This window comes from Salmo salar, chromosome ssa26, assembly GCF_905237065.1.
Source record: "Salmo salar chromosome ssa26, Ssal_v3.1, whole genome shotgun sequence".
Lineage (NCBI taxonomy): Eukaryota > Metazoa > Chordata > Actinopteri > Salmoniformes > Salmonidae > Salmo > Salmo salar.
Window position 1 is genome coordinate 40,368,833 of NC_059467.1, and position 23,946 is coordinate 40,392,778.

At 46.7% G+C, this 23,946-nt stretch overlaps 1 protein-coding gene across 1 annotated transcript in view; it reads right to left on the reverse strand.

Annotated features, from left to right (window-relative positions):
* Positions 1-23,946, reverse strand: part of neo1a (neogenin 1a) — a 291,539-nt gene that overhangs the window by 27,309 nt on the left and 240,284 nt on the right. The window contains exons 9-14 of the mRNA XM_045708311.1: positions 23,058-23,212; positions 16,789-16,937; positions 9,072-9,210; positions 8,858-8,907; positions 3,374-3,518; positions 1,735-1,845 (exon numbers count right to left, since the gene is read on the reverse strand). Coding sequence (XP_045564267.1) covers positions 1,735-1,845; positions 3,374-3,518; positions 8,858-8,907; positions 9,072-9,210; positions 16,789-16,937; positions 23,058-23,212 — 749 coding nt within the window. The remainder of the gene's footprint in view (positions 1-1,734; positions 1,846-3,373; positions 3,519-8,857; positions 8,908-9,071; positions 9,211-16,788; positions 16,938-23,057; positions 23,213-23,946) is intronic.

Sequence of the window (23,946 nt, forward strand, 5' to 3'; positions counted from 1 at the left end):
TTTGACTGGTCAGTGTATTAAGGGAAGAGAGGTAAGGATCAGGGCTGAGGTAGAGGGATTTGACTGGTCAGTGTATTAAGGCAAGAGAGGTAAGGATCAAGGCTGAGGTAGAGGGATTTGACTGGTCAGTGTATTAAGGGAAGAGGTAAGGATCAGGGCTGAGGTAGAGGGATTTGACTGGTCAGTGTATTAAGGCAAGAGAGGTAAGGATCAAGGCTGAGGTAGAGGGATTTGACTGGTCAGTGTATTAAGGCAAGAGGTAAGGATCAGGGCTGAGGTAGAGGGATTTGACTGGTCAGTGTATTAAGGCAAGAGAGGTAAGGATCAGGGCTGAGGTAGAGGGATTTGACTGGTCAGTGTATTAAGGCAAGAGAGGTAAGGATCAGGGCTGAGGTAGAGGGATTTGACTGGTCAGTGTATTAAGGCAAGAGAGGTAAGGATCAGGGCTGAGGTAGAGGGATTTGACTGGTCAGTGTATTAAGGGAAGAGGTAAGGATCAGGGCTGAGGTAGAGGGATTTGACTGGTCAGTGTATTAAGGGAAGAGGTAAGGATCAGGGCTGAGGTAGAGGGATTTGACTGGTCAGTGTATTAAGGCAAGAGAGGTAAGGATCAGGGCTGAGGTAGAGGGATTTGACTGGTCAGTGTATTAAGGCAAGAGAGGTAAGGATCAAGGCTGAGGTAGAGGGATTTGACTGGTCAGTGTATTAAGGCAAGAGGTAAGGATCAGGGCTGAGGTAGAGGGATTTGACTGGTCAGTGTATTAAGGCAAGAGAGGTAAGGATCAGGGCTGAGGTAGAGGGATTTGACTGGTCAGTGTATTAAGGGAAGAGGTAAGGATCATGGCTGAGGTAGAGGGATTTGACTGGTCAGTGTATTAAGGGAAGAGGTAAGGATCAGGGCTGAGGTAGAGGGATTTGACTGGTCAGTGTATTAAGGGAAGAGGTAAGGATCAGGGCTGAGGTAGAGGGATTTGACTGGTCAGTGTATTAAGGGAAGAGGTAAGGATCAGGGCTGAGGTAGAGGGATTTGACTGGTCAGTGTATTAAGGGAAGAGGTAAGGATCAGGCCTGAGGTAGAGGGATTTGACTGGTCAGTGTATTAAGGGAAGAGGTAAGGATCAGGGCTGAGGTAGAGGGATTTGACTGGTCAGTGTATTAAGGGAAGAGGTAAGGATCAGGGCTGAGGTAGAGGGATTTGACTGGTCAGTGAATTAAGGCAAGAGAGGTAAGGATCAGGGCTGAGGTAGAGGGATTTGACTGGTCAGTGTATTAAGGGAAGAGGTAAGGATCAGGGCTGAGGTAGAGGGATTTGACTGGTCAGTGTATTAAGGGAAGAGGTAAGGATCAGGGCTGAGGTAGAGGGATTTGACTGGTCAGTGTATTAAGGGAAGAGGTAAGGATCAGGGCTGAGGTAGAGGGATTTGACTGGTCAGTGTATTAAGGGAAGAGGTAAGGATCAGGGCTGAGGTAGAGGGATTTGACTGGTCAGTGTATTAAGGGAAGAGGTAAGGATCAGGGCTGAGGTAGAGGGATTTGCCTGGTCAGTGTATTAAGGGAAGAGGTAAGGATCAGGGCTGAGGTAGAGGGATTTGACTGGTCAGTGTATTAAGGGAAGAGGTAAGGATCAGGCCTGAGGTAGAGGGATTTGACTGGTCAGTGTATTAAGGGAAGAGGTAAGGATCAGGGCTGAGGTAGAGGGATTTGACTGGTCAGTGTATTAAGGGAAAGTTTTACCGTCCAGGTCGCTCTCGAAGGTCTCTGCGGTGCTCCACTCTGTGGCGGGCCCTGAGCCGTTCACTGTGATGGCTGACACTCTGAACGTGTACTCTGTCCCCCGCTCCAGACCTGACCACAACAACACACACATAGAAAATCAGTCAAGAAGAGTCAGACAGGAAACCCAGTTCCATTCCTCCCTCTTCTACCCAAAGTGCACCCTCGTCTTGTTCACTCCCCCCCCAATCAAGTGCTTTTAAATGTTTGAGGCGAAGTGAACAAGTAGTGCGGTCTTCTGACAGGCAGACCAAGAAATGGAATTGGGTTTGTGTGCAGAATCAGCCATAGGCTAGGTCCATCAGTTTCTGCAGTTAGAAAACTGTCCCCAAACTTTCCTTCCAGTGGGCTTCTTAAAGGATGTTACTAGCAGTGCATCCCTCACTCCACCACTCAATCGAGCTGGGCATGCAGACACACTAAATATTTGAAGCCATAATATTTCAAGAGGAAGTCCAATATTTCTCTGCTTGAGTGAAGGGAAAATCTATAACTCTGTCAGGGGTGGGATCAAGAGAGAGCTCGTCGTCGTGGCGCAATTAACATTTTCCTCTTTCCAATCCAATGGGTTTGATAGAGATGAACGTTCTGCCATTGATCACGACTCGTCTGTGGGGGAATTTACACATGAGCAGTTTGAATGTAGCCCAAGCAAGCCCTTCCCGATAGAAAACTCAAAGCTGAGAAGAAAGACCACGTACTCTTCACTCCTGGAGGTGTGTGTGGAGCTGGATTCCTGCTTGGCCCACCATCCTAGCCACATTTCTGGGTAGGCTATATCACCGCCACGGGCGAGTTTTGGAAATTCAAAGTCGTGGGAACCGCCCGCTGTCTTTAAAGAACATGTAGCCGCGCTAACTGGTGCAAACATTTTCTTAAGAGTCGGATTGGACTTATCTGTTTGGACGCTAAATGCTAATCATGTCGTCTCTCCCTTCACTACTACGGGCTGTCCCTGAGGCAGACTGCTAAAAACCACTCAGACACTCCAGGCCTCCAAGGCTCTAGAAAGAAAATCTCCAGCTTAAATGCCTTTGAACCAACAAACACCCCCATTGCACCCCAAATATAATCGGGTTTGACTTTCAAGTGTGTATTCTCTTTGATGCTGCACCACACAGCGTGAGACGGTGCCAGAAAAGTTGCTGAGATGACATGTAATATTCATTGCCGTCGCTACGGTCTCTGGTGATATCTATTGTACTACAGTAACAGTATAATATCAGTTTGGATGTGAGATGAGATGTTGAGAACAGGTGACTGTCTGAAGTAACACAGACGATGAAGGAAAATGATGATTCCAAACAACACGCCAGACAAAAGGCTCAGATGAAAAGCGCTCCAGTGATACAATATCTGGTCCTAAGGGACAACAGTATTCAACTTAGAGACTTCCAATTGGCTCCAAAAGCTAAACTAGCAGCAGTAGCCACAGAACCGTCGGCCTATCTGAAAACGAGACTTGTTTTAGTACATGCTAATCAATAATCACATTACTTCCCATGGAAGATACTGCATGTGCATGACTACTTCAACTCCACAATGAGTCATGTGATGAGTACGTGATGAGTATGTGATTTGGTATTATAGGAGAGCTTACCGTCAATGAGTTGGAAGAGCTGGGTGCCTCCCGTGGTTTCTGCCGCCTCGCTCTTCCGCGTTCCTTTCCGGTAACGGATCTTATACCCAGTGATCTCGCCGTTCTGGGCGCCTGGTGGCGGGGGCTGCCACCGGACCATGATGCTCTGGGTAGGGGGGTGGAACGACACACAGTGAGTACATAGACTAAGACACGGGGGGTTACAGTTTCTACTGCTGAAATGGTCATATTCACAGAAAACTGACCCTTTACATTTACATTTTAGTCATTTAGCAGACGCTCTTATCCAGAGCGACTTACAGTAGTGAATGCATACATTTCATACATATTTTTTTTTTTTTTTTTCCTGTGCTGGCCCCCCGTGGGAATCGAACCCACAACCCTGGTGTTGCAAACACCATGCTCTACCAACTGAGCTACAGAGCTTTGTCAACGTTTTCCATTCACAAATTTCATTTAACTTCCTGAATTGCAATGGAATCGAGCCCAACCCAAGGACAATACTGAATAATTTCTAGCTACTACCATTGACTTTAGAGGTGGAATGACAACCCCAGGACTTTGCAGATAAAATCACACCAGGGCAATGAGTGGGTGGTTATGGCAATACACACCATTGGTGTCCAGTAACACCACTCGCTGTGACATTGACATCACAGGGCTAACCTGACCAAGGCTGGTGTAAGGTCAAAAGGCGACATTACACCTGCCTCACAAAGCCTTGCACCAGTCTTATACCAGTCTCACAAAGCCTTGCACCAGTCTTATACCAGTCTCACAAAGCCTTGCACCAGTCTTATACCAGTCTCACAAAGCCTTGCACCAGTCTTATACCAGTCTCACAAAGCCTTGCACCAGTCTTATACCAGCCTCACAAAGCCTTGCACCAGTCTTATACCAGCCTCACAAAGCCTTGCACCAGTCTTATACCAGCCTCACAAAGCCTTGCACCAGTCTTATACCAGCCTCACAAAGCCTTGCACCAGTCTTATACCAACCTCACAAAGCCTTGCACCAGTCTTATACCAGCCTCACAAAGCCTTGCACCAGTCTTATACCAGCCTCACAAAGCCTTGCACCAGTCTTATACCAGCCTCACAAAGCCTTGCACCAGTCTTATACCAGCCTCACAAATCCTTGCACCAGTCTTATACCAGCCTCACAAAGCCTTGCACCAGTCTTATACCAGCCTCACAAAGCCTTGCACCAGTCTTATACCAGCCTCACAAAGCCTTGCACCAGTCTTATACCAGCCTCACAAAGCCTTGCACCAGTCTTATACCAGCCTCACAAAGCCTTGCACCAGTCTTATACCAGCCTCACAAAGCCTTGCACCAGTCTTATACCAGCCTCACAAAGCCTTGCACCAGTCTTATACCAGCCTCACAAAGCCTTGCACCAGTCTTATACCAGCCTCACAAAGCCTTGCACCAGTCTTATACCAGCCTCACAAAGCCTTGCACCAGTCTTATACCAGCCTCACAAAGCCTTGCACCAGCCTTAAAGCAGACTGATGTTAGGAGGATAATGTAGTAGTGAAGGAGAAGAGTACAGGCTGTCTGTTGGAGAAAGGAGGAAATAAAGACATTAATAATAAATAAAGAGTGGAGGAGAGGAGCCCTGGTGAGAGGAGTGGCTCCCAGCGAGAGAGCGAGAGGGAGGGAAAGCGCAATGGATTCAGGTCCTTAGCTGCAGGCCCTGCAGTGCACTGTGGGATGGTGTGGAGGGAGGGAGGAGAGATACTGTAGAGTGTGTGTGTGTGTGTGTGTGTAGGGACCGGTGGGGGGAACTCAGCGTGAGAGAGGAGTTAATTAACACTAACCCACTGTCGCTCACACACACACACACACACACACACACACACACAAACAGGCGCGCCAACATTAACCTGTTGGGTCTAGGGGGCAGCATTTGCACGTCTGGATAAAAAAAATGTACCCGATTTAATCTGGTTACTAATCCTACCCAGTAACTAGAATATGCATATACTTATTATATATGGATAGAAAACACTCTAAAGTTTCCAAAACTGTTTGAATGGTGTCTGTGAGTATAACAGAACTCATTTGGCAGGCAAAACCCTGAGACATTTTCTGACAGGAAGTGGATACCTGATGTGTTGTATTGACTTTAAACCTATCCCATTGAAAAACACAGGGGTTTAGGAATATTTTGGCACTTCCTATTGCTTCCACTAGATGTCACCAGCCTTTACAAAGTGTTTTGAGTCTTCTGGAGGGAGATCTGACCGAACAAGAGCCATGGAACGGTGATGTCCCATTAGACACCTGGCGCGCTACTTCATGTTGGGTACCCTCGTTCCAATACGTTATAAAAGGCTATGCATTCGTCCACCTTGAATATTATTCATGTTCTGGTTAAAAAGGCCCTAATGATTTATGCTATACAACGTTTGACATGTTTGAACGAACGGAAATATATTTTTTCCCCCTCGTTCATGACGAGAAGTCCGGCTGGCTTACATCATGTGCTAACGAGACGGAGATTTTTGGACATAAATTATGAGCTTTTTTTGAACAAAACTACATTCGTTATGGACCTGTGATACCTGGAAGTGACATCTGATGAAGAGAATCAAAGGTAATGGATTATTTACATAGTATTTTCGATTTTAGATCTCCCCAACATGACGTCTAGTCTGTATCGCAACGCGTATTTTTCTGGGCACAGTGCTCAGATTATTGCAAAGTGTGATTTCCCAGTAAGGTTATTTTTAAATCTGGCAAGTTGATTGCGTTCAAAAGATGTAAATCTATAATTCTTTAAATGACAATATAATATTTTACCAATGTTTTCTAATTTTAATTATTTAATTTGTGACGCTGACTTGACTGCCGGTTATTGGAGGGAAACGATTTCCTCAACATCAATGCCATAGTAAAACGCTGTTTTTGTATATAAATATGAACTTGATAGAACTAAAAATGCATGCATTGTCTAACATAATGTCCTAGGAGTGTCATCTGATGGAGATTGTAAAAGGTTAGTGTATCATTTTAGCTGGTTTTATGGTTTTGGTGACCCTGTCTTTGACTTGACAAAACATTACACACAACTCTTGTAAATGTACTGTCCTAACATACTCTAAATTTATGCTTTCGCCGTAAAACCTTTTTGAAATCGTAAAACGTGGTTAGATTAAGGAGATGTTTATCTTTCAAATGGTGTAACATAGTTGTATTTTTGAAAAATTTGAATTTTGACATTTATTTGGATTCAAATTTGCCGCTCTTGAAATGCACCTGCTGTTGATGGAGTGCACCACAGGTGGCACGCTAGCGTCCCACCTAGCCCCAAGAGGTTAACACACATCCGTGAGTTGGGGGAACAGTACGAATTAAATCTGTGCTAAGTGTGTTCAATTAGTTTATTTCCATTTTCTTATAGTGCGTTCTGATTTCAGCGACATTCTTTCCCCTCACCCCTTCCCCCCTTCTCTAAAATATAAGTTCAATTGAGGGGGGGCGGGGGGTTTGTGGTTCACATGTTGAGACTACACTTCCCCTTGTATGTTAGTTTTCACCCCTCAGGCCTGGCTGGCTGACACGGCCCACAGGACAGAGCAAATTAAACAATTAAAATGAGAAATTGCATTTTGTGTTTTAATCTAATTAGAAATGTATTTTATAATGATATTCATAATGTATTCATCCATATAAGGCCATTCAGTACTGGGTATCAAACAGTAACATACAGTACAAGTCTGACAAAGAAAGAATAAAGCAAAACCTGATCTGATTGACCAGTAAATAGAACCAATAAGGTCACAAACCAGTTCTAGATGCAAGTCAGACTGAATCCATTTCTAAATACGTGGTACTATAGTGGTACTAAAAACACCCCCCATCTCTATAGTGGTACTAAAAACACCCCCCATCTCTATAGTGGTACTAAATACACCCCCTATCTCTACAGTGTTACTAAATACACCCCCATCTCTACAGTGGTACTAAATACACCCCCTATCTCTACAGTGTTACTAAATACACCCCGCCCATCTCTACAGTGTTACTAAATACACCCCGCCCATCTCTATAGTGGTACTAAATACACCCCGCCCATCTCTATAGTGGTACTAAATACACCCCGCCCATCTCTATAGTGGAACTAAATACACCCCCTATCTCTACAGTGTTACTAAATACACCCCGCCCATCTCTACAGTGGAACTAAATACACCCCCTATCTCTACAGTGGTACTAAATACACCCCGCCCATCTCTACAGTGGTACTAAATACACCCCGCCCATCTCTACAGTGGTACTAAATACACCCCGCCCATCTCTACAGTGGTACTAAATACACCCCGCCCATCTCTACAGTGGTACTAAATACACCGCCCATCTCTATAGTGGTACTAAATACACCGCCCATCTCTATAGTGTTACTAAATACACCGCCCATCTCTATAGTGTTACTAAATACACCGCCCATCTCTATAGTGTTACTAAATACACCCCCCATCTCTATAGTGGTACTAAATACACCCCGCCCATCTCTATAGTGGTACTAAATACACCCCCCATCTCTATAGTGGTACTAAATACACCCCCCATCTCTATAGTGGTACTAAATACACCCCCCATCTCTATAGTGGTACTAAATACACCCCCCATCTCTATAGTGGTACTAAATACACCCCCATCTCTATAGTGGTACTAAATACACCCCGCCTATCTCTATAGTGGTACTAAATACACCCCCCATCTCTATAGTGGTACTAAATACACCCCCATCTCTATAGTGGTACTAAATACACCGGCCATCTTTATACTGGTACTAAGAGATATTTACTAGCAACATCTAAACATTTAAAGGAGGAGGCAGGTTAGAGATTGATTTTGCTACTATAGCCAGTGTAAAGGACGTCACGCTGCTTGCTTAGCGAGTACCACTTCCTCCTGATTGGGCTCATGTCGAGGCTCCAACCCAGGACCTCTGCCTTGCTAGCACACGTGACCACCCTCCTGAAGCGTCTTACCAGTTGGCGACACGGGAAAACCTAGCTATTGGCTGGCTTCAGTGGGGACACTTCAGGCTGAGGAGGAAGTTTAATATCTCCATGTGCTGCAGCAGCAAGAGGTCCTGACTCAGTTTAACACATCTCCATGTGCTGCAGCAGCAAGAGGTCCTGATTCCTGACTCATTCACAAACGGACACAAGTAAGCTGGATAGAAAGCCTTCCTGTGGGAGATGAGCCTCTAGATGGGTGAGGCTGTAGGAGTTGAACAGGAGGTGTGATAGAGAGAGAGACAAAAGCCTTCAGACAGGCCCAGTCTCCAGCCACTTGCTGGGTGGATCGATACAGGATTCAAGCACAACGCTAGCAGTCTGAGTATGAGCTGAGCCCACTGACAAGAGCTAATGGCATGGAAAACAGGGTTAGGCCCACAGCTATCACATCACCTTCGAGGTAGGGAGAGTGTCTGTGTGCTAAAGAGAAGTGCCTGACTAGTGCTTACCTTTGAGTTGTGAACTTCCACAGTGAGGTTTTGAGGAGGGGCACTGGGAACTGTAGGGGTAAAAACAAGGTGTTTTACTCTTTAGAACTCAAGAGAGATCACCTCAACACACCAGGTCTTTAACCTCTTCCTCTTCCAAAGGAGCCCGTTGTGATCTACCCATTTCTCCTATGAGAGAGGAAGAGTTCCGCTCCTTCATCTGTCCCCTGCTTACCATCAGACAGGGTGGTGACGGTGATGTCTCCTGTGGACACTCCCGGGCCGTGCTTGTTGAAGGCCACCACTCTGATGCTGTACTCTGTGAACTTCTTCAGACCCATCAAGGTGTAGGACAGAGCTCCAGCGTCTATGTCCTGAGAGGTTGAAAAGAGACGTGGTACACAAAGTTAAGTAGTGCTTCTATAGATTTATTTTGTACTTTTCCTTGTTTTGTACTACTACTACTACTACCACCACCATCACCACTACTACCACCATTACCATCACTACTATCACCACCGCTACAACTACTACCACTATCACCACCGCTACTAATACCACCGCTACAACTACTACTAACACCACTACCACTATCACCACTACCTGGTCCCGTGTGGCTCAGTTGGTAGAGCATGGTGTTTGCAACGCCAGGGTTGTGGGTTCGATTCCCACGAGGGACCAGTATGCGGAAAAAAATGTATGAAATGTATGTATTCACTACTGTAAGTCGCTCTGGATAAGAGCGTCTGCTAAATGCCTAAAATGTAAATGTAAAATGTACCACCACCACTACTACTACTACTACTATCACCACCAATACTACTACTACCACTACCACAATCACCACTACTACTAGTATCACCACTACCACAATCACTACTACTACTACCACCACCACAACTAGTACTACTACCACCACCACAACTAGTACTACTACCACCACCACAACTAGTACTAATACCACCACAACTAGTACTACTACCACCACAACTAGTAGTACTACTATCACCCCTACCACTATCACCATCACTACTACTACTACTATCACCACTACTACTAATACCACAACAACTAGTACTACTATCACCACTACTACTACTACTATCACCACTACTACTGCTACCACTACTATCACCACCACTATCACCACCATCACCACCACAACTAGTACTACTATCACTACTACCACCACCACTAGTACTACTATCACCACTAGTACTACTACCACCACCACTAGTACTACTATCACCCCTACCACTATCACCATCACTACTACTACTATCACCACTACTACTAATACCACAACAACTAGTACTACTATCACCACTACCACTACTACCATCACCACCACAACTAGTACTACTATCACTACTACCACCACCACTAGTACTACCACCACCACCACTAGTACTACTATCACCACTACTACTACTACTATCACCACTACTACTATCACCACCACCACCACTACCACCACAACAACTAGTACTACTATCACCACTACTACTACTACTACTATCACCACTACTACTACTATCACCAATACTACTACCACCACCACTACTACCATCACCACCACCACTACTACTATCACCACTACTACTAATACCACAACAACTAGTACTACTATCACCACTACTACTACTACTATCACCACTACTACCACCACTACCACTACTACCATCACCACCACAACTAGTACTACTATCACTACTACCACCACCACTAGTACTACTATCACTACTACCACCACCACTAGTACTACTATCACCACTACCACCACCACTAGTACTACTATCACCACTACTACTACTACTACCACCATCACCACTACTACTACCACCACTACTACTACCACCACTACTATCACCACCACTACTATCACCACCACTACTATCACCACCACCACTACAACAACTAGTACTACTATCACCACTACTACTACTACTATCACCACTACTACTACTACTACTACTACTATCACCACTACTACCACCACCACAACTAGTACTACCACCACCACTACTACTACTACTATTACTACTACTACTACTATCACCACCACCACCACCACTACTACCATCACCACCACTACTACCATCACCACCACTACTACCATCACCACAACTACCACTACTATCACCACTACCACTACTAGTACTACTATCACCACTACCACTACTATCACCACTACTACTACCACCACAACAACTAGTACTACTATCACCACTACTACTACCACCACCACAACAACTAGTACTACTATCACCACTACTACTACTACTACCACCACTACTACTATCACCACCACTACCACCACCACCACTACTACTACTATCACCACCACCATTACTACTATCACTATCACCACCACCACTACTACTATCACTATCACCACCACCACCACCACCACCACCACTACTACCACCACCACTACTACTACTACTACCACTATCACCACCACCACTACTATCACTATCACCACCACTACTACTACTATCACCACCACCACTACTATCACCGCCACCACTACTACTACTATCACCACCACCACTACTACCACCATCACCACTACTACTACCACCATCACCACTACTACTACCACCACCCCCACAACTAGTACTACTATCACCACAACTAGTACTACTATCACCACCGCCATCACCACTACTAACACCACAATCGCTACCACTACCACCACCACTACTACAACTAGTACTACTACCACCACTACAACTAGTACTACTATCACCACTACTGCTGCTACTACTACTACCACCACCCCCACAACTAGTACTACTATCACCACAACTAGTACTACTATCACCACAACTAGTACTACTATCACCACAACTAGTACTACTATCACCACCGCCATCACCACTACTAACCCCACAATCGCTACCACTACCATCGCTACCACTACCACCACCACTACTACCACTACTATCATCACCCCTACTACCACCATCACCACCATTATTACTACCACCACTACAACTAGTACTACTATCACCACCAAAACTAGTACTACTATCACCACTACGGCTACTACTACTACCACCACAATTAGTACTACTATCACCACAACTAGTACTACTATCACCACCGCCATCACCACTACTAACACCACCATCGCTACCACTACCATCGCTACCACTACCACCACCATCACCACCATTATTACTGTCACCACCACTATCATTATTACTATTACTACTACTACTACTACTACTACTACTACTACTACTACTACTACTACTACTACTACTACTATCATTACTACCACTATCACAATCACCACCACTACTACCATCATCACCACTACTACCACCACCACTACTACAGCTGCTACTGGCACACACATAACCCCCCGCACCCGCATAAACCCACCATATCTAAAAATAAGCTAATTTTCATTCAGCCCTTTTGTATACTGTATAGTGACACTAACCAGGTCTCCATCCACCTTTTCGTGCAGTAAAGTACATGTTGGATACAAAATGCCACGACAGCCCTGATGGAAAGAGCTAATTTGTCGTTAAACTTTCCAAATGTCCAGAAAACAAAATTCGCTAGACAAGGTGGGATCTTTTTGTGTCAGTAAAATTAATTATGAGCGAAATGCTGGTGCAAACACCTTTATGCGCAAATATTGATATAATAGCAATCACATGACATGGAGAGGATCTGTGTCTGCACTACGTACTCACTACTGGTGTCCCCAAGGGCTCGGTTCTTGGCCCTCTTCTCTCTATACACCAAGTCACTCGGCTCCGTCATATCCTCACATGGTCTCTCCCACCATTGCCATGCAGATGACAACTACTTTTCTGCTTCCTCCCTTCTGATACCTACACTACCGTTCAAAAGTTTGGGGTCACTTAGAAATGTCCTTGTTTTGTCAATCAAAATCACATCAAATTGATCAGAAATAGTGTCGACTAGTGATGCACCGATGAGACACTTTTGGCCGATACGATACTGATATTTTCCTTGCCAAAAAAAAACAATACCGATAAGCATTCTAGTACAGTTAAATAGTTAACACACACACACATGGACGCAGCGGTCCAAGGCACTACATCTCAGTGCAAGAGGCTTCACTACAGTTCCTGATTCGAATCCAGGGTGTATCACATCGGGCCGTGATTGGGAGTCCTATCGGGCAGCGCACAATTGGCCCAGCATCGTCCGGGCCATTATTGTAAATAAGAATTTGTTCTTAACTGACTTGCCTAGTTAAATAAAGGTTACACACACACACACACACCAAAAAGTTATTTTGTTGGCATTTATGCATGTCCCATTACCAGTAAAACATAATCAAAACCTATTTCTTTCACTTACTTGCTGTGCTGTTTCATTGTTCAGTCGTTTAATTTTCAACGAAGATTTCTATGGAAGGCCGTTTGGGTCTTTGCGTGTCAAAAAGATATACACGTAAAATAACACTATTAGACGTGTCAAATAACATGAATCTGTTTCAATAGCTATAGTTAGCTAGCTACCATCTAAAACAACTAATTTATAAGACAGTTCTTATTTCATTAATTGTGGTCGGACCCATCTATGTGAAGCTAGCCACAATAAGGATTAGCCACAATAGTGGACTTTGCGATTATCCTTTAAAATAGATAGGCATAATAGGCATAACTCTATTATTTGTATTCATTTGCATCACTGTCAATGACATACTTTTATTTTGAAGGCAAACCGCAAATTCCACTATTGTGCCTATGTAACAGTGTAGGTTCCGTCCCCCCCTTCGCCCCAACCTGGGCTGGAACCAGGGACCCTTGCACACAACAACTGACACCCATGAAGCATCGTTACCCATCGCGCCACAAAAGCCGCGGCCCTTGCAACGCAAGGGGAAACCCTACTTCAAGTCTCAGAGCGAGTGACGTCACTGATTGAAACGCTATTAGCGCGCACCACCGCTAACTAACTAGCCATTTCACATCGGTTACACTTAATCCTTATTGTGGCTAGCTTCACAACACATAACCTGGTCAGGTCGAGCCTCACTAGCCAGATGAAGCTAGCTGGCTGCTTATAACGTTAGCTTTGGGCAACAGGGTTAAGTAGCTGGCTAGCTATTTATTTTCTTTCATGAACTGAAGTTCAATTTCAATAGGCGAACAACAAGTGGCAACCTAGCTAGTACGTACTCACAAGGATTCCTAAATCATTGCTAAGAATAATGAAAATGACTGCAGTTCTCAGGCTGGTTGTATTGGTGCTAGCTAGGTACCAAGCTAAAGCTAGCTACCCCAGAAGTTGCGGTCGAACAAATGATGCTTTATTACTACCGCGGTATTGTAAACACATCGTTCGTGGCCGATGTTTGCTTGTTTGCAGACTTTTTAGTACAGCTTTGACAGTGCTACTGTATATTTTTTGACACGCAAAGACCCAAACGGCGTTCCATAGTATGTCGTGAAGCTAATAGTGACGCTATTACTGTGTAACTCCGGTAGGGCAACATCTGACAAATAGCGCACTTGGTAGTGTGTACCGGTGCTCAACCAGTCGGCGAAAGCTAACATCACCCACGACAGAGAACGGTTGATTGTCAAGGGCAAAGAATTCCATTATATTGGCTTTAATGGATTTCGCCTTTGAGTTGTCTCATTGAAATGTTCTTACTTTTTCAAATGACTTGTTGACTGCTCGATCCACACAGCAGAGATTGTGGGCTAGTTTAGGAATGCTATGTTGCACTTATAGCGCAAAATGTTACGTGGCACCATTACGTCATGTGCCTTCGTTAAATAGGTATGCACATCAGCTTTGACATCAGTTTTGTACATCGGGTGTTAAACTAGACATAGCTAAAAACGGCAACATCGGTATCGGCCTAATATCGGCCGATTACGATATGTTCACCGATATATCGTGCATCCCTAGTGTAGACATTGTTAATGTTGTAAATGACTATTGTAGCTGGAAACGGCTGATTTTTAATGGAATATCTACATAGGCGTACAGAGGCCCATTATCAGAAACTCCTGTGTTCCAATGCAGGTTGTGTTAGCTAATCCAAGTTGATCATTTTAAAAGGCTAATTGATAATTTGAAAAACCTTTTGAAATTATGTTAGCACAGCTAAAAACTTGTGCTGATTAAAGCAGCAATAAAACTGGCCTTCTTTAGACTAGTTGAGTATCCGGCACATCAGCATTTGTGGGTTCGAGTACAGGCTCAAAATGTCCAGAAACAAAGGACTTGCTTCTGAAACTCATCAGTCTATTCTTGTTCTGAGAAATTAAGGCTATTCCATGTGAGAAATTGCCAAGAAACTGAAGATCTCGTACAACGCTGTGTACTACTCCCTTCACAGAACAGCGCAAACTGGCTCTAACCAGAATAGAAAGAGTGGGAGGCACCGGTGCACCACTGAGCAAGAGGACAAGTACATTAGAGTGTCTAGTTTGAAAAAAAACAGACACCTCACAAGTCCTCAACTGGCAGCTTCATTAAATAGTACCCACAAAACACCAGTCTCAACGTCAACAGTGAAGAGGCGACTCTGGGATGCTGGCCTTCTAGGCAGAGTTGTAAAGAAAAAGCCATATCTCAGACTGGCCAATAAAAAGAAAAGATGAAAATGGGCAGAAGAACAGACACTGGACAGAGGAACTCTGCCTTCAAGGCCAGTGTCTGTTCTTAATCTTTTCTTTTATGATGAACTTCACAGGGTGGTGAAAGCGCACGGTGATGAGCTTCATGCTCCTTTCCAATAAATATCAAGGGTCTAATTCTGATGACATAATGTTCTGATGACATGATGATAAAAATAATCTTGCTCTTTTTGTCCATAATAATCTTATCGTGTAGGCTATACACACATTGTATCTGCGAGCTGTTGTCTATAGTGCACATGCCAAGACCAGAGTTGGCACATTCACTATATAACGCAACATTTTTTGTCACAAAACCATCAGTCGTTGGAAATTCGATAGAAACACATTGAACTTTTTTTAAATTTTTCGGTACATGGGAGTTTAACCGCAAAAGTTATTTTATGGGCACTACGTCATCACGCACAGCCTTTTAACCGCAACAAGTACATTTGATAGAAACAGTTATCTGGTGTGAAAATGCGCATATTGTTCTGATGCAGATTTTAGAATATTTGCATAAAAATCTGTTGCCAATTGGATGGAAACCTAGCTACTTATTTTAAAAAGCCCCTTCTATTTGGGGACCGCCCTAATCTTCATCCCTGGGTAGTAAAACCACAGTGTCTAAGTGTCCAACTGAAGTCAGGCGCGCCATTGTGACAGCTTCCTCCCTGTAGACATGCCACTTCCTGAAGCCTTCCCCGTCTCAATAATTCATCCACTCTAACACCCCGTTAGCTACCCTGTTCTCTGGATTCAACCTTTGTTCCTCTCTTTTCAGATAAAGAGATCGTCTGATCAGCCTCTTCTCTTCCTGTCAGCCTCTCTCTCTCCTCTAGGGAGCGAGGGATGGCAGCAGCAACAGCATCATTACTCGTTGTGCTGGCTGACATTTCATCCATTATCATATTAAAGGCTCTTTAACACCTGGCTGGTTGGGCTGGCAGGGCTGGATGACTCAGGAGGCTGTGCTGCGGTGCGCTGCACTGTGGCCTGCTGGGAGACTGGGGAATAGGGAGGGTGGTGCTGCCAGCTTTCTGATAGAGTGGGAATAGAGCAGAGGCTTTGGAGCTTCAGGGAACAGGAGTTTCAAGGCAGTCTACTGGGCTGTGACAGAGCTGGGACACTTCAATGGGCTATATGGTGCTGATATATCGCTGATGCTAAGCCGGAAAAAGCAACGGTTAATTTCGCTGTTCTGTTTTGCTTGTTTGCAGTCTTGTTGTTACACCATCACAAGACTAATCTCTCTCACAGAATATGATGATCACTATTTCAACATATAGGGCCATCTAACTCCCAACCCATCACACTGGGTCTTACCTGTTCCAGGTCCAGACCCTTCTCCATGTAGTAGACCTTGTAGGTGAGGACGTCGCCGTTGCCAGTGAGGGGCGTGTCCCAGCTGAGGGTGACGGAGGTGGGTGTGGTCGACACAGCCTGGAGGTTGGGGGCGGGGCCAGGAACCTGCACTGGAAACACCAAAGGAGACAGCGGACACTTAGTATGAATCCCAAAATAAAAAAGACACAGGAAGGCATTTTCCCCCCAAATCTCAATATTTGTATTTTTTTCATATGTAAGCCATATCATAAAACCACACTTGCACAAAACCACACTCTCATTCAATCACTTGGAGACCATTCGGTCCCAATTTGAAAGACTGACATTTTGGAATGTCCCCCTGTTTATTTCTGTAACCGCAAAGCCTGACACACATGCTGTGGTCATTCCCCCACATCATCCCACCAATCCCCCTAGCATGGTATTCCAGTAGGTGAGAGGGGGGAGCGGGGACAGACAGGGTCATGCTTGGTTTACAGAGGAATTTATTTGAAGTATTAAGTTAATTGGAATTGGTTAGCCGAGAGAGAGCGGCTGGGACTAAACCAAGTGGTTGAGGAGGGAGGGGGGTGTTTCCATTGTTGTTTGCTCTACAGGGACATGAGTCATTACATTCAATTAACAGCTCTGGTGCCGGCCGGCGTAGCTGTTTAACATGAGACTGTGGTAGCAGGTGTGGAGAGCCACACATCTACTAGAGGATGTAGTCTCTAGAGGGATAACGAAAGGGTCTGAGAAACTGAGCTGTGTGGCAAATGTAATGCATCATTAACCATACCTAGTCCTCAAGAGAGAACTTCTGTGGTGTTGAGGATGTCGTGTGAATGCATGTACACTACCGTTCAAAAGTGTGGGGTCACTTAGAAATGTCCTTGTTATTGAAAGAAAATCCCATTTTTGGTCCATTAAAATAACGTCAAATTGATCAGAAATACAGTGTAGAGATTGTTAATGTTGTAAATGACTATTGTAGCTGGAAACGGCTGATTTTTAATGGAATATCTACATAGGCGTACAGAGGCCCATTTTCAGCAACCATCACTCCTGTGATTCCAATGGCACATTGTGTTAGCTAATCCAAGTTTGTCATTTTAAAAGGCTAATTGAGCATTAGAAAACCCTTTTGCAATTATGTTAGCACAGCTGAAAACTGTTGTGCAGATTAAAGAAGCAATATAACTGGCCTTCTTTAGACTAGTTGAGTATCTGGAGCATCAGCATTTGTGGGTTCGATTACAGGCTCAAAATGGCCAGAAACAAAGACCTTTCTTCTGAAACTCATCAGTCTATTCTTGTTCTAAGAAATGAAGGCTATTACATGCGAGGAATTGTCAAGAAAGTGAAGATCTCGTACAACGCTGTGTGCTACTCCCTTCACAGAACAGCGCAAACTGGCTCTAACCAGAATAGAAAGAGGAGTGGGAGGGCCCAGGGCACCACTGAGCAAGAGGACAAGTACATTAGAGTGTCTAGTTTGAGAAACAGATGCCTCAAAAGTCCTCAACTGGCAGCTTCATTAAATAGTACCCACAAAATACCAGTCTCAACGTCAACAGTGAAGACAAGACTAATAGACCATTTTTTACATTTTCTTTCAAAAACAAGGACATTTCTAAGTGACCCCAAACTTTTGAATGGTAGAGTATATACAGTACCAGTCAAAAGTTTGGACACACCTACTCATTCAAGGGTTTTTCTTTATTTTTACTATTTTCTACATTGTAGAATAATAGTGAAGACCTCAAAACTATGAAATAACACATATGGAATCATGGAGTAACCAAAAAAGTGTTAAACAAATCAAAATACACTGTATATACACACACACACGGAACAAATAGCAGTGTTTTAACAGACAGACCATGTTGTTTCTATATGTAATACAAACTACGCCTTTGTCCATCAAACATGGAAAATACTTGAGACCCCAGTTTCACTGACAAACACCCCAATTCTTCTCTAAGGGAAAGGAACATGTACCTTCGCTGTGTGTTAGCTGCAGATATGCCCGGTAGTACACGGAGGCTCTCATTTGTCAGTATATATAGTAGGTGTCTGGTGTGTGTAAACTATATACAGTGAGGGATGCAGTGTGGTTGGTCCAGATCTGGTACTTGGAATCAGGTCAACAGTTTAAACATTCATTTATAACCTAGAAGAGATGCTGTCAGACAGACAGACACATTTGTCCCTGGCACTGGCTGCCCCCTTTGCTATCCCCATGGGTAGTTAGGCTCCCGCCGGCACACATTATGGAGTGCCAGGTGCAAAGGACACAGGTAGAGAGGAAGAGACTGACCCAGAAACTGGGCAACGGCTGAGCCGTGATGGCGGGAGAGAGGAGAGATTAATAGGCTGAGCCGTGATGGGGGAGAGAGAAGGAGAGATGAATAGGCTGAGCCGTGACGGGGGAGAGAGAAGGAGAGATGAATAGGCTGAGCCGTGACGGGGGAGAGATGAATAGGCTGAGCCGTGACGGGGAGAGAGATGAATAGGCTGAGCCGTGACGGGGGAGAGAGAAGGAGAGATGAATAGGCTGAGCCGTGACGGAGGGGAGAGATGAATAGGCTGAGCCGTGACGGGGAGAGAGAAGGAGAGATGAATAGGCTGAGCCGTGACGGGGGAGAGATGAATAGGCTGAGCCGTGACGGGGAGAGAGAAGGAGAGATGAATAGGCTGAGCCGTGACGGGGGGAGAGAGAAGGAGAGATGAATAGGCTGAGCCGTGACGGGGGCGAATAGGCTGAGCCGTGACGGGGAGAGACGAATAGGCTGAGCCGTGACGGGGAGAGAGAAGGAAGGAGATGAATAGGCTGAGCCGTGACGGGGGAGAGAGAATGAGAGATGAATAGGCTGAGCCGTGACGGGGGAGAGATGAATAGGCTGAGCCGTGACGGGGGAGAGAGAAGGAGAGATGAATAGGCTGAGCCGTGATGGGGAGAGAGAAGGAGAGATGAATAGGCTGAGCCGTGACGGGGGAGAGATGAATAGGCTGAGCCGTGACGGGGAGAGAGAAGGAGAGATGAATAGGCTGAGCCGTGACGGGGGAGAGACGAATAGGCTGAGCCGTGACGGGGAGAGAGAAGGAGAGATGAATAGGCTGAGCCGTGACGGGGAGAGATGAATAGGCTGAGCCGTGACGGGGGAGAGACGAATAGGCTGAGCCGTGACGGGGGAGAGATGAATAGGCTGAGCCGTGATGGGGAGAGAGAAGGAGAGATGAATAGGCTGAGCCGTGACGGGGAGAGAGAATGAGAGATGAATAGGCTGAGCCGTGACGGGGGAGAGACGAATAGGCTGAGCCGTGACGGGGGAGAGATGAATAGGCTGAGCCGTGACGGGGGAGAGACGAATAGGCTGAGCCGTGACGGGGGAGAGACGAATAGGCTGAGCCGTGACGGGGGAGAGATGAATAGGCTGAGCCGTGACGGGGGAGAGAGAAGGAGAGATGAATAGGCTGAGCCGTGACGGGGGAGAGAGAATGAGAGATGAATAGGCTGAGCCGTGACGGGGGAGAGAGAATGAGAGATGAATAGGCTGAGCCGTGACGGGGGAGAGATGAATAGGCTGAGCCGTGATGGGGGAGAGAGAAGGAGAGATGAATAGGCTGAGCCGTGACGGGGGAGAGAGAAGGAGAGATGAATAGGCTGAGCCGTGACGGGGGAGAGAAAAGGAGAGATGAATAGGCTGAGCCGTGACGGGGAGAGATGAATAGGCTGAGCCGTGACGGGGAGAGATGAATAGGCTGAGCCGTGACGAGGGAGAGAGGAGAGATGAATAGGCTGAGCCGTGACGAGGGAGAGAGAAGGAGAGATGAATAGGCTGAGCCTTGACGGGGGAGAGAGAAGGAGAGATGAATAGGCTGAGCCGTGACGGGGGAGAGAGAAGGAGAGATGAATAGGCTGAGCCTTGACGGGGGAGAGAGAAGGAGAGATGAATAGGCTGAGCCGTGACGGGGAGAGATGAATAGGCTGAGCCAGGACGGGGAGAGAGAAGGAGAGATGAATAGGCTGAGCCGTGACGGGGGAGAGATGAATAGGCTGAGCCGTGACGGGAGAAGGAGAGATGAATAGGCTGAGCCGTGACGGGGGAGAGAGAAGGAGAGATGAATAGGCTGAGCCGTGACGAGGGAGAGGGAAGGAGAGATGAATAGGCTGAGCCGTGACGGGGAGAGAGAAGGAGAGATGAATAGGCTGAGCCGTGACGGGGGAGAGATGAATAGGCTGAGCCGTGACGGGGAGAGAGAAGGAGAGATGAATAGGCTGAGCCGTGACGGGGGAGAGAGAAGGAGAGATGAATAGGCTGAGCCGTGACGGGGGAGAGATGAATAGGCTGAGCCGTGACGGGGGAGAGACGAATAGGCTGAGCCGTGACGGGGGAGAGACGAATAGGCTGAGCCGTGACGGGGGAGAGAGAAGGAGAGATGAATAGGCTGAGCCGTGACGGGGAGAGAGAATGAGAGATGAATAGGCTGAGCCGTGACGGGGGAGAGATGAATAGGCTGAGCCGTGACGGGGAGAGAGAAGGAGAGATGAATAGGCTGAGCCGTGATGGGGAGAGAGAAGGAGAGATGAATAGGCTGAGCCGTGACGGGGAGAGATGAATAGGCTGAGCCGTGACGGGGAGAGAGAAGGAGAGATGAATAGGCTGAGCCGTGACGGGGGAGAGACGAATAGGCTGAGCCGTGACGGGGAGAGAGAAGGAGAGATGAATAGGCTGAGCCGTGACGGGGGAGAGAGAATGAGAGATGAATAGGCTGAGCCGTGACGGGGGAGAGAGAATGAGAGATGAATAGGCTGAGCCGTGACGGGGGAGAGATGAATAGGCTGAGCCGTGATGGGGGAGAGAGAAGGAGAGATGAATAGGCTGAGCCGTGACGGGGAGAGAGAAGGAGAGATGAATAGGCTGAGCCGTGACGGGGAGAGATGAATAGGCTGAGCCGTGACGAGGGAGAGAGGAGAGATGAATAGGCTGAGCCGTGACGAGGGGAGAGAGAAGGAGAGATGAATAGGCTGAGCCTTGACGGGGGAGAGAGAAGGAGAGATGAATAGGCTGAGCCGTGACGGGGGAGAGAGAAGGAGAGATGAATAGGCTGAGCCTTGACGGGGGAGAGAGAAGGAGAGATGAATAGGCTGAGCCGTGACGGGGAGAGATGAATAGGCTGAGCCAGGACGGGGGAGAGAGAAGGAGAGATGAATAGGCTGAGCCGTGACGGGGGAGAGATGAATAGGCTGAGCTGTGACGGGGGAGAGAGAAGGAGAGATGAATAGGCTGAGCCGTGACGGGGAGAGAGAAGGAGAGATGAATAGGCTGAGCCGTGACGGGGGAGAGATGAATAGGCTGAGCCGTGACGGGGAGAGAGAAGGAGAGATGAATAGGCTGAGCCGTGACGGGGGAGAGAGAAGGAGAGATGAATAGGCTGAGCCGTGACGGGGGAGAGAGAAGGAGAGATGAATAGGCTGAGCCGTGGCGGGGGAGAGAGAAGGAGAGATGAATAGGCTGAGCCGTGACGGGGGAGAGATGAATAGGCTGAGCCGTGACGGGGAGAGAGAAGGAGAGATGAATAGGCTGAGCCGTGACGGGGAGAGAGAAGGAGAGATGAATAGGCTGAGCCGTGACGGGGGAGAGATGAATAGGCTGAGCCGTGACGGGGAGAGAGAAGGAGAGATGAATAGGCTGAGCCGTGACGGGGGAGAGAGAAGGAGAGATGAATAGGCTGAGCCGTGACGGGGGAGAGAGAAGGAGAGATGAATAGGCTGAGCCGTGGCGGGGGAGAGAGAAGGAGAGATGAATAGGAGGGCGTTCACCTCTACTGTACCATGGAGAGGGAAGCCCTTAGCATGTCTACTGTAGAGCTGTGAGGGGAAAACACTCCAGTCACAACATCCTAGTAAGGCCTGGCATACACTGTGAATGGATACAGTGTTAATGTTTGACGGAGGAGGTATTACGGATTGGAGAACTGGAGAGAAGGAGGATGTATTTTCATTCAGCCTGCCTACCATACCCCACTACACACACACCCTTCTTTCCTAAGCCACAGCATGGGAGGACATGTTTATACACACACCTCACACACACAGGTAAGGAAATGGAAGGAAATGAACAACCACTACAGAGGATGTTTTCTACGGCCTAGAGAGGAGAGGACTGTAGTCCTCAGAGACAGTAGGGTGGTCTGGGTTCATGTTTATCCCTGTGTAGGTGTTTATGTTTGTTTGTGTGTGTGTGTGTGTGTGTGTGTTTTACCTTCACCCTGGGTGGCCACCTTGAGGATGGCAGAGCTCTCTCCCAGGCCGTTCTTGTTGTGTGCCACCACCCGGAACTTGTACTTGGAGTCGGGCATCAGGTTCTGAATGGTCACCTGCATCTCACCTGGCCGACTGGTGTTCAGGATACGCTCCCTGAGAGAGACACACACACACACACACACACACACACAACAGCCCAGTTAGTGCACACACACACACACACACACACACACACACACACACACACACACACACACACACACACACACGCCCAGTTAGTGCACACACACACACCAGCCCAGTTAGTGCGCACACACACACACACACACACACACACACACACACCACCAGCCCAGTTAGTGCACACACACACACACTCTCAACAGCCCAGTTAGTGCACACACACACACTCAACAGCCCAGTTAGTGCACACACACACACTCAACAGCCCAGTTAGTGCACACACACACTCAACAGCCCAGTTAGTGCACACACACACTCAACAGCCCAGTTAGTGCACACACACACACACACACACTCCAGCCCAGTTAGTGCACACACACACACACACACACTCAACAGCCCAGTTAGTGCACACACACACACACAAACACAACAGCCCAGTTAGTGCACACACACACTCAACAGCCCAGTTAGTGCACACACACACACTCTCAACAGCCCAGTTAGTGCACACACACACACTCTCAACAGCCCAGTTAGTGTACACACACACACACACACACACCAGCCCAGTTAGTGCACACACACACCAGCCCAGTTAGTGCACACACACACCAGCCCAGTTAGTGCACACACACACCAGCCCAGTTAGTGCACACACACACACACACACACCAGCCCAGTTAGTGCACACACACACACAC